At 42.2% G+C, this 11,707-nt stretch overlaps 1 protein-coding gene across 1 annotated transcript in view; it reads right to left on the bottom strand.

The window, feature by feature from the left end:
* Positions 1-230: 230 nt before the first annotated feature.
* Positions 231-11,707, bottom strand: part of LOC145357120 (E3 ubiquitin-protein ligase makorin-1-like) — a 29,206-nt gene continuing 17,729 nt past the window's right edge. The window contains exons 6-8 of the mRNA XM_080210269.1: positions 6,905-7,012; positions 4,365-4,494; positions 231-1,111 (exon numbers count right to left, since the gene is read on the bottom strand). Of these exons, the coding sequence (XP_080066395.1) occupies positions 914-1,111; positions 4,365-4,494; positions 6,905-7,012 (436 nt within the window). The 3' untranslated portion in view covers positions 231-913. The remainder of the gene's footprint in view (positions 1,112-4,364; positions 4,495-6,904; positions 7,013-11,707) is intronic.

Below are 11,707 nucleotides of genomic sequence, written 5' to 3'. Positions count from 1 at the left end.
CAAATTTTTTGGGGACACGAGTTAAAATCTCATCATGGCACCTGGCTTAGTTTCAGATAGTGAAAGGTTTTTTTGCTTTCTTTATAGCTATTTGCTGCTGTTGTTTTTATTAACCAATATCCACCAAGTTCCAGTTTTAGGACCTCATCAACATGTGTTTATGACTTTCCAAAGCATACAGACCAGACAAGAATGTCTGGAAGCAAAAATGCAAGAACTGAACACAGAACTATTTAGAAAAAAAAGGTTTTATTTGATCACTGTTAGCACATATAAAAAACATTCCCATCATTAAGCAATAACAGCTTGATCAAGTTACAAAATGTCAAACTACCATTGATCCCCATGTTAAATATGCACTCACCCTAATTAGTGGATGACAGAAGGAGATAAATTTTACATTCCAGTTCTACTGAACCTATATTATTCCACTTTCTATATTTGGTTTAGTAACTCTTAATACATAATCAGTTCACCTGCAGTCAAAACATCTACAGAGTTTGGTAAAATAGCCAATTCCCAAGTGAATGTTAATCACAATGATCACAATTCAGTACAGTCAATCCCTGAAGTCCAATTTCAAAAATCAAAATGAATTGCTCAAATCATTTAGATGCATTTCATTTGTCACTCTTTACATCTCTAGCCTAAAGGGTTTGCGGGCTTGAGCAGCTGCATCTACAGGATTCAGCAAAGAGTAGTTGTTTATCTAGACTGTCATAGTGCAACTAGCGCAAGAAAACAAATTAATTGCACTTGCATTAGACATCAGTGTAAACAGACTTTAGTTACAAATGCCTAACTGTATGGTTTAGCCTGCTACCTGCAACTGCACTGCCAAAATATCAATATTCTACCTGCTGTATGCAGGAGCACTGCTTCCTACAGAGGACACAAATGGCACAAAGCCATCTTAATCATCGGAATCATCAGAATCATCATCATCGTCATCAATAAAATCAGACAGATCTGAATCAAAGAGTTCGTACTCAAAATGGGTCAAATTCTCTAAAAATGAATCATTGAGGGAAAGAATACCAAGGAGGTGAAGGGCGTGGTCGTAGTCGTAGTCATCACTATCATCATCTTCCCACATAATTCCCAATGGAGACTGTGGAACATACAACAAGATGTGGTTAAAGCCAAGATTTTAAAAAGCCAGTTGTTGAACTCTTCTAACCTAAAGTCAAATAGAAGCTGATCATATTAATTTCCTTCACTTGTTAGCTACCCTGGTGAAGCCAAGCTTCTGCTCCACAGTGCCAGCATGCAATTACAATCTGTGGACAAGATGTTTCTTGTAGGGGAAATGGCAGACCTTGCTGTTTATCATTGAGGTATGAACCAAATGTAATCATCTGCTACACTGCCAAAGTTGATTTACAAAGCAGCACAGAAGCTTGACACCACAGCAAGGACATCTAAACAGACCTGGCCATTTTTGTGCTTGCTTTAAAACAACTATCTTCTTTGTTCCTCCCCTCCCCGCCCCCCCCCCCCCCCCCCCCAACACGCTCCTCTTTTATCCTCTTTCACATGGAATCTTTCAGGTAGTATATTCCAGGTCATTAACTGCCAATGATTCTTTAAATGTCAGCTCCTCTCTGATCATTTTCCAATTACCTAAAATTTTAATTCACTTTTCTTCAATGCTTCCTATCTCCTCATTCTGAATTCAGCCTCCATCTCAACACAGTAAGTTCTCTCCCAAGCTCACTGCCCAAGAATCCTCTCCAAATCTTTCCATACAAAACTCCATCTAAATTCATGGCTACACTCCTGACTTGGTCATCTCAAGTACTGCTAATCTCAACATAATTACAGATAAAGCATCTCTGATCACTTTCTACTTACACCCCATTTCTACCTTGGAAAAAACTATCCAATTATTCACTTGCAAAATCCCAATCATCTCGCCTTTGGATGCCTCCCCTGCAATGTGTCACAAATGACTCAAACCTGGTGTTGTCAGACTTCTTACTATGTTTACCCCAGTCCAACGCCAGCATCTCCACATCATCACAAATGACATGCCACGTGATTGAGGACCACAGAGGCAGTGCCAAAAAGGGCACTGAACCTAATAATCCAGAGAGCCTGAGTCCCAGGATTCAAATCCTACGACAGCAGATGGTGGGATGTGAACTCAATAAAAATCTGGAATTAAAAAAGTGATTACTTTGAAACTATTGTAGACGGTCAAAAAACATCAGAGTCACTAATGAGCTAGATGGTTAGGGACATTAATGTTCCTTTAGGGATGAAAATTTGCCATCCTTATCTGGTCTACATGCACGTCCAGACCCACAGCAATGTGGTTGAAATGCTCCAGCAAGCCAATAACTTCAACGGCAACAGGGATGGGCAATAAATACTAGCACAGCCAGCAAAACCCATGGTAGACTTTCTTTTACCTTCTCAACCTGCAAAATGGCCACACAATCCTCTTCTATTGCCTCTCCACTGTCCATTGTTTTCATCTTATTCCATTCTTATCCAAGGCTAATCATAGAATCATTTCCATTAGCTTCTTTTCCTCCTTCCACATGGTTAATGTTACCCAAAATTTCCCAAAGATCCTCACTCCACACCCCTGCTCCAGATTTCTCATTTGCATGCTACCCCTCAGCATCACTACACAAACACACACTCATTTGCACTTCGAGCTCTACCTCACCATTGCTTCTCTAGACTCCTCCACTGTTACTAAAATTATCAGACTGCTTATCCAACATCCAACACTGGATGAGCAAAAATTTCCTAATTAAACACTGGAAAGACCGAAGCAATAGCAATCAAACCCCACTCCAAACTCCATTACTCAGCTCCATCCTACATCATGACAGCTGAGATTAGGCTAGTCTGTTTGCAGTCACCCCATGAGCAGCTTCCCAGCTCATTCACGTCATCACGAAGACTGATTTCCACTATAGCACTGCCTGACTTCACCCCCACTTCAGCTTACCTGCTGCTGAAACCTTAAACAACTCTTATCTTCAACTATTTCAACACTCCCGACTGATCACCCTCATTCTACCCTCCCCAAGTTGGGCATCATCCAAAGCTGTTCCATCTTTGCCTTTCACACCATTCCTCATCATCCCTATGATATTGGGCCTGCTTTGGCTCCATGCCAAGCAACATCTCAACTCTGAAGTGCTTATCCCTGTTTTGAATTCCTTCCAAGGCTCAACATCTCCCCCAGTTCCACTGCACTATCCCCTATCTGCACTCCTCTTGGTCCCTTGTGCACCACTGATTTTAATCAATCCACCATTAGTAGCTGTGCTGCCAGTTGTTGAGGGCCCAATTTCTCGCATTACGTTCCTGCCTATCTCCACCTCATTTCCTCCTTTGAAGGCACTTCTTAAAGCCAAGCTTTTGGTCATTTGTCTCAATGTCTTGGTTTCATACTCCACATGGAGAGGATTCTTGGGCAGTGAGCTTAGGGGAGAATAGATGCAATGAGCTGGAAGCTGCAATCATGAAGGATGAGAAGTTATTGATGCCAAGAGAGGAAAGCTGTAAGTATAACCCTATGATTAGAGTGGTTTCACATTACTTGTGTTTGAACTCTTTTTATAACAAAGTAGGAAATCCATTTGATTTAAAAACTTTAGAAAACAGTTGTAGTACTGCTTTCAGTCTGTGTAAACCAGTGTCTAACTAGGCCAACTCATTCATCAAAACAGGAAAGAAGTTAAAATATTTATTCTACAAAGTTTGTATGTCACTTGTGCCCCCTTCCATTGCCTGAGAAACAGTTTCTCAAGAAATGGGACTTGCTCCCCCTGCCCCACTTAAAAAGATGGTAAGTTACTGATGCTGAGCTACAGTCATTCAAGCAAGTGTGAAGCCAAGGCAACATCTCTCCCCTCCCGTTATTCTACTACAGTGTTGCTGAACCCAATTTCCAGAACCTCTCACTAACAACAAGAGGTATCCATGAACATTATCAAATCCATGGTATGGAAGTTGCTCAATTAAAAAAGAAAAAGGGGAAATTGCCATGGAAGTGTTTATGAACAGGATTTATGTTGGACATTTCAAATTACTGCAGACATTCAAGAAAAAAAAATAATTGAATTTATCCATTTCGGATGCAAAACAAATAGCATCACACTTTAGTGAACAGTTTCAACCTGGATACAAACAAAACAAGGAGGTCAAAATTAATCCTCAATTCAAGTTTTTAATTTTGGAAATTAATATTAGGCTGATTCTTGGTGTCATTATTAAGTTCCAAAGGGTTGAAGACTCAACTTACTGCAGGTCCCCTTTTTTAGTCCATGAGATGGTTTGATAATGTTATCCTGTCATTTATCACATCAGCACTTATGCTGTAATATATAGTATGATCTTACACTATCCCTTGGCCTCCTTTGTCGACGTGGGATAGGTCGATACCCCTCTGGAAACTCATGTAAATAAATGCATTCAGATTTAAAAGGACATCTGCCATTACTTCGTAGAAAAAACTTGCAGTGTATTTTTCTGTGGAAAAAAAGAATCAGTTGTTAGACGCAACTCAATTCCCAACTGCCTTGAAGAATTTCAGAATTAAAATACCATCAGTCACTCTCCCTTACACTTTGCCAGAATAACCCTTGTTGCCTCTCTGGGATGGGGTCTCTGAGGGCCACTGGGTTGCCATCATTCATTGAAAAAACCAGACAAACTTTGTCATAAAATGTCTTTCCCAAACCATAGTACTTCAGATACTTTGGAAAGTTAATGGAGTGCTGTATCACCCTAGTCGTTATTTTGAACTCAGCTTTAATCCACAATCTATGACTAGTATACAACTTAGCCAAGCTGGTATTAGGTATTGGACTGAAGTCATCAAAATTGTCCTGGAATTTTTAATCTGATAGCAAGCTCATCTTGAGATGCACTGTAAGAGCTACTTTTTGGAGCAGTGAGAAAGGCACTTTCAGTTCAAAAAGATCTCTTTAGCTATTATTTCCAATACTAACAACTCACAAATGACGTCAGTAGGAAGAAGAAACTTTGTAAGGCAGAAGAATAAGTTTATTTATTAACGTCACAAGTAGGTTTATATTAACACTGCAATGAAGCTACTGTGAAAATCCCCTAGTCACCACACTCCAGCATTGGTCCACAGTCCTCTGTTCCGTCTCTAATCACATACCCATCCAGATGCCTCTTAAATGTTGCTGATGTGCCTGCTTCCACCATTTCCACCGGCAGGAACCCACCACACTCTGCATAAAAAACTGCCCCCACATATCTGCCTTAAAGTTATCCTGTACCCTCTTGTAATTGACACTTCTACCCTAGGGAAAAGCCTCTGACTACTCACTTTCTATGCCTCAGTTTTGTAGACCTCTGTCAGTTCTCCCCTCAGCCTCCGTCTTTCCAGTGAAAACAGTTTATTCAACCTCTCCTCACAGGCAATGCCCTCGAGACCAGGCAACATCCCGCTGAGCCTTCTTTGCATGCTCTCCAAAGCTTCCATATCTTTTTAGTAGTGTGGTGACCAGAATTGCACACAATACTTCAAATGCAGCCTAAACAAGATTTTATATAACTGCAACATGATTTCCCAACTCTTGTACTCAATGCCCCAGCTTCAGAACAAATTCTGCAATAACTATCAATGAATGCCATATACCTTCTAAAATCACCTCGGCCACCTATGTTGTCACTTTTAGAGAACTGTGGACCTGCATGCCTAGATCCCACTGTATGTTAACGTTCCCAAGGATTGCCATTTAACAGTATAATTCACACCTAATTTTGATCCTCCAAAATGCATCGTCTCGCAATTGTCCGATTAAACTTCACCTGTCATTTCTGTGCCCGAATCTCCAATCTATATACTGTTGTAACCTCTGACAATCCCTGGTATTGTCAACTCCACTAATCTTTGTGTCATCTGCAAATTTACTACTAATCAGCAACCCCCCACATTTTCCTCCAGATGGGGTCCCAGCATTGATCCCTGCTGATTCCACTAGCTACAGATCTCCATTCTGAAAAACATCCTTCTACCATTATTCTGTCTTCTATAACCAAGCCAGTTCTGCATCCATCTAGGCAGCCCACCCAGAATCCCATGTGATTTTAGTTTTTGTACCATGTCAGAGCTTGTTAAACGCCTTACTAAAGTCCTATAAACTACATCCACAGCCCTTCCCTCAATTATCTCTTCAAAAAACTCAATCAAGTTGGTGGAACATGACCGTCCCTGTACAAACCATGCTGCCCATCACTAACTAGTCCATTTTCTTCCAAGTGTGCATACATCCTGTCCCTTAGTACCTTCTCCAAAATCTTCCCCACCACTAATATTAGGCTCACCAACCTATAATTTCCTGGATTGTTCATGCTTCCTTTCTTAAAGAAGGAAACAACACTGTCTATTCTCCAGTCCTCTGGAACACTGCCTGTGGTTAGAGAAGATGCAAAAGGTATCTATTAAGGCCCCAACTATTTCTTGCCACCATAGTAACCTGCGATGAATCCCATCCAGCCCCAGGAATTTGTGTACTTTAGTGCAATTTAGGATACTCAACACTTCCTCCTTCGACATGCTGACATTTTCTGAAGCGTTCACATACCTATCACTAACATCAACATCCATCATGTCCTTCTCCTTGGTGAATACCAATACAAATTACTCATTAAGGATCTCACCCACTTCCGGTGGCTCCAACCATAAGTTCCCTCCATTGTCCTTGAGTGGGCCTACTCTTTCCCTTGCTACTCTCTTGCTTCAGAACAAATTCTGCATGACTATCAAATTGGCATAAATAGAGGAAGAATTAAAAATGTAAAAAGTAGCATATTTTTACAAAACCTTGTGCAATTCCGTAGTATTTTGACATTTAGAACACAGGTTAAAAATACTATTTTGCGTTATACCACTAGGCAAACTTACTTCTTTTCAGCTTTGAATTTTTCAACAAGTTTCTGTTTCTGCTCATCAACTACCCAGTACTTGTATGGTATGAAGTAACTGGCCACCACTCTACATTCAGGACAAGCCCTGCAAACAAAAAGAACACCTTTGAAGTTATTAATTTCCTGACTACAAAAGATAAAATCATTTAACCAGACCAGGATCACCACCACCTTTCACAATATCCTCACAGATATACCACATGAACGCAGCACAATGAAGCTTTGCTTTTCCAGATGTTATAATGTTCTGAGACCAGCATAAATTTGCTTTCAGACACCACATATTTAATTCTCCTTGACTACATGGCTACTAAAAATACTTTCAGGCATTCAATAGTACTCTTCAAAACCGTTTTTTTTGAGATTGCTTCTGAAAGGGTCATCAAGCCACTGGAATATTTGTGCAGTAGCTGCCATTACTTAAAGTTCATGAAATTTCCTGGTTAGGAAATTGGCCAACTGGCAGGTGACAGCAGATAATTTGCAGGGTGAGTTAAGAAGGGCTAAAAGAGGACATGAGAAGACTTTGGCTGATAGGATTAAGGAGAATCCTAAGGCGTTCTATAGGTATGTTAAGAAGAGAAGGTTGGTTAGGGCAAGATTAGGGCCAGTTACAGACAGCAGAGAGAAGTTGTGTGTGGAACCGGAAGGGATTGGAGAGACATTGAACCAATATTTCTCTTCGGTGATCACGCAGGGGGACATAAATGTAGCTGAGGAGAACACTGGGTTGCAGGGGTGTAAACTAGACAGTATTGCAGTTGATAAGGAGGATGTGCTGGATATTCTTGAGGGTTTGAAAATAGATAAGTCCCCTGGGCCGGACGAGATTTACCCTAGGATTCTCTGGGAGGCAAGAGAGGTGATTGCAGAGCCACTGGCTCTGATCTTCAGGTCGTCGTTGGTCTCAGGTATAGTACCGGAAGATTGGAGGATAGCGAATGTTGTCCCATTGTTTAAGAAGGGGAACAGAGACTTCCCCGGGAATTATAGACCGGTGAGTCTTACTTCTGTTGTGGGCAAGGTTTTAGAAAAAATTATTAGGGATAGGATTTATAGTTATTTGGAGAGTAATGAATTGATTGGAGATAGTCAGCATGGTTTTGTAGCGGGTAGGTCGTGCCTTACTAACCTTATTGAGTTTTTTGAGAAAGTGACCAAAGAGGTGGATGGGGGTAAGGCAGTTGACGTGGTATATATGGATTTTAGTAAGGCGTTTGATAAGGTTCACCATGGAAGCCTTCTGCAGAAAATGCAGATGTATGGGATTGGGGGTAATCTAGGTAATTGGATCAGGAATTGGCTAGCAGATAGGAGACAGAGGGTGGTGGTTGATGGTAAGTATTCGTCATGGAGTTCAGTTATGAGTGGTGTGCCTCAGGGATCTGTTTTGGGGCCACTGCTGTTTGTAATTTTTATTAATGATCTGGATGAGAGTACAGTTGGGTGGATTAGTAAATTTGCTGATGACACCAAAGTCGGAGGTGTGGTAGATTGTGAGGAAGGGTGTCATAGTTTGCAGGGAGACTTAGACAGGTTGCAGAGCTGGGCCGAGAGGTGGCGGATGGAGTTTAATGCGGAGAAGTGTGAGGTAATTCACTTTGGTAGGAATAACAGATGTGTCGAGTATAGGGCTAACGGGAGGACTCTGAATAGTGTGGATGAACAGAGGGATCTAGGTGTATGTGTACATAGATCCCTGAAAGTTGGGAATCAAGTAGATAAGGTTGTTAAGAAGGCATACGGTGTCTTGGCGTTTATTGGTAGGGGGACTGAATTTAGGAGTCGCAGCGTCATGTTGCAACTGTACACAACTCTGGTGCGGCCGCACTTGGAGTATTGTGTGCAGTTCTGGTCCCCACACATTATAGGAAGGATGTGGAGGCTTTGGAGAGGGTGCAGAGGAGGTTTACCAGGATGTTGCCTGGTATAGAGGGGAGGTCCTATGAGGAGAGACTGAGGGATTTGGGGTTGTTTTCGCTAAAAAGAAGGCGGTAAGAGGGGATCTTATTGAAACATATAAGATGATTAGAGGTTTAGATAGGGTGGACAGTGATAGCCTTTTTCCTCGGATGGAGAAAGCTAGCACGAGGGGGCATGGCTTTAAATTAAGGGGGGGGGGGGGGGGGTAGTTATAGGATGGATGTCAGGGGTAGGTTCTTTACCCAGAGGGTGGTGAGGGATTGGAATGCCCTGCCTGCTGCAGTTGTAAATGCGCCTAGTTTGGGGGCGTTTAAGAGATCCATGGATAGGTTTATGGATGGAAAGGGATTGGTTTAGGTTAAAGGGTCATTGTTTTTTTAACTGGTCGGCGCAACTTCGTGGGCCGAAGGGCCTGTTCTGCGCTGTAATGTTCTATGTTCTAATGGTGTTTTGAAGTGGGCAATCATGGGACACTTGACAATATGGGGAACCATGGGAATTTATAACAAACATGGGGACTGCTAACACTGTAAATAGCTGATGATTGCAATTTGTTATTGAGAAACACGAGACATGACCAAGGGGAGAGAGTGAAACATAGAAGATAACTAATGAGCAGCCACAGGAAGATATGCAGAACAAAAAGAGGCCAGAAACAGGCAACTGGCTGAACAAATATGACAATAAATTTATGCTTTGAACAAATGAGAAATGAGTTATCACTCTGTATGCGTACTGGTAAACTAGCCCAATTTACTGACAGCTAAGCGTCAAGTGTCTTTACTTTGATATGCCACCACAAATTGACGTATTGGCTGTGTGGCTGAGGAGCTGGACAACCAGACAGATAAATATATCACTCATACTACCCAGTTGGTATGAGTAATGTCCAGTTGTTGGCGATGCAATATGCAGGTAAAGAGAACCATAAGAACATAAGAAATAGGAGCAGGAGTAGGCCATCTAGCCCTTCGAGCCTGCCCCGCCATTCAATAAGATCATGGCTGATCTGTCGTGGCTCAGTTCCACATTCCCGCCCTCTCCCCATAACCCTTAATCCCCTCTCTTATCAAAAACCCATCAACCCGCGTCTTAAAAATATTTAGCGAGGCAGCCTCCACCACTTCAACGGGCAGAGAATTCCAGAGATTCACCACCCTTTGAGTGAAGAAGTTCTTCCTCAACTCCGTTCTAAACCGCCCCCCTTTTATCTTGAGGCTGTGCCCCCTAGTCCTACTGTCCTTTCTGAGCGGGAAGAGTCTCTCCACCTCTATCCTAACCATCCCATTCATCATCTTATACGTCTCAATGAGATCTCCCCTCATTCTTCTAAACTCTAATGAGTACAAGCCTAGTTTATTCAGCCTCTCCTCATAGCTCAACCCCCTCAATTCCGGCATCAGCCTAGTAAACCTCCTCTGCACTCCCTCCAAGGCCAAAATATCCTTGCGTAAGTACGGCGCCCAAAACCACACATAATAAAAGCGCGAGTAAACAGACAACAGCTGAGCAGCAAGAACTGCAATGGAGTCAGGACCTCACTGAAGAGAGTGAGGAGCTGCTCCAATCACGGACTGTTTCTCTTCCACATTTGCTGTTAATAGGTACACAACTGGAGGAGCCATGGGGCATTTTCTCACTACCTTTGGCCATGCACCCTGTTTTGCCTTTGTGTGCAAGCACCAGACCTCTAAAGGGGCACAGGGGTCAAGATGGTGGAGTAGTTTGGGGAAGCCACAAGGAATAACAATTGCAAAAACAGGGCAGCTGAAGTCTCCCACAGGCAAGAATGAGGGAGAATGTTTTGGTACCATTACCATTGCCTTGAACTCCTCCTCAATAATAAAGTGTGTAAACACACAGGCCCACGCCAGTGAAAAACCTTAAAACTAGTCAGACATATAACCCAACCACAAAGTAGGCCGGGGAAAGGGGAAACCCAGGCTGAAGGCAACCTGCTCCCAAACCCCAATTTCATAAAAATTCCAACATGGTTTGTTTGACCTGCATGCCACCAGAGGCAACACAAGGTCAATGTTAGTGAAAGCCAACTCTTTAAGTCAACCCCAGTGTCCATCCATTCCCTGGGGATCAGGATTCAGAGCCTAGGTCTGTTTCTCTAGCTCTGCCTCTTAAGCAAAAAGACAATAAAAACATTTTACTAATCATTAGCTTTGCTGCTTAGCAATATATCAATTTACTGCTCAGACATAATTTTCAAATTCACATTTATATTGTACCAATTCTTATCTTTCTGAAATTTGCTCATCAGCTCCTGGAATGAGAAAAAGATTGAAATCTGGCCTTGTATGAAAATTTTGGACAACCCTGTTCTAAATGGTGAAAACCAGAAAACAGGGGAAGTGCAGGTAGATAGATCATTATAATGGAGATAGAAAAATGCTAATAGAATGCTGGTCTTTATATCCATTCTAAAGGCCTGAACATCAAAGGGAACGCAGTTCTCATGTTACATAAGAACATAACATAAGAACATAAGAAATAGGAGCAGGAGTAGGCCATCTAGCCCCTCGAGCCTGCCCCGCCATTCAATAAGATCATGGCTGATCTGAAGTGGCTCAGTTCCACTTTCCCGCTTTCTCCCCATGACCCTTAATCCCCTTGCCTACCAAAAACCTATCTACCCGTGTCTTAAATATATTTAGCAAGGTAGCCTCCACCACTTCAACGGGCAGAGAATTCCAGAGATTCACCACCCCTTTGAGTGAAGAAGTTCCCCCACTTATCTTGAGACTGTGCCCTCTAGTCCTGCTGTCCTTTCTGAGCAGGAAGAACTTCTCAACCTCTACCCTATCCATCCCCTTAATCATCTTATACGTCTCAATAAGATCCCCCC

This window comes from Carcharhinus amblyrhynchos, chromosome 22, assembly GCF_965287045.1.
Source record: "Carcharhinus amblyrhynchos chromosome 22, sCarAmb.v2.hapA, whole genome shotgun sequence".
NCBI classification, from domain to species: domain Eukaryota; kingdom Metazoa; phylum Chordata; class Chondrichthyes; order Carcharhiniformes; family Carcharhinidae; genus Carcharhinus; species Carcharhinus amblyrhynchos.
This window is presented reverse-complemented; position numbering and strand designations above follow the sequence as displayed.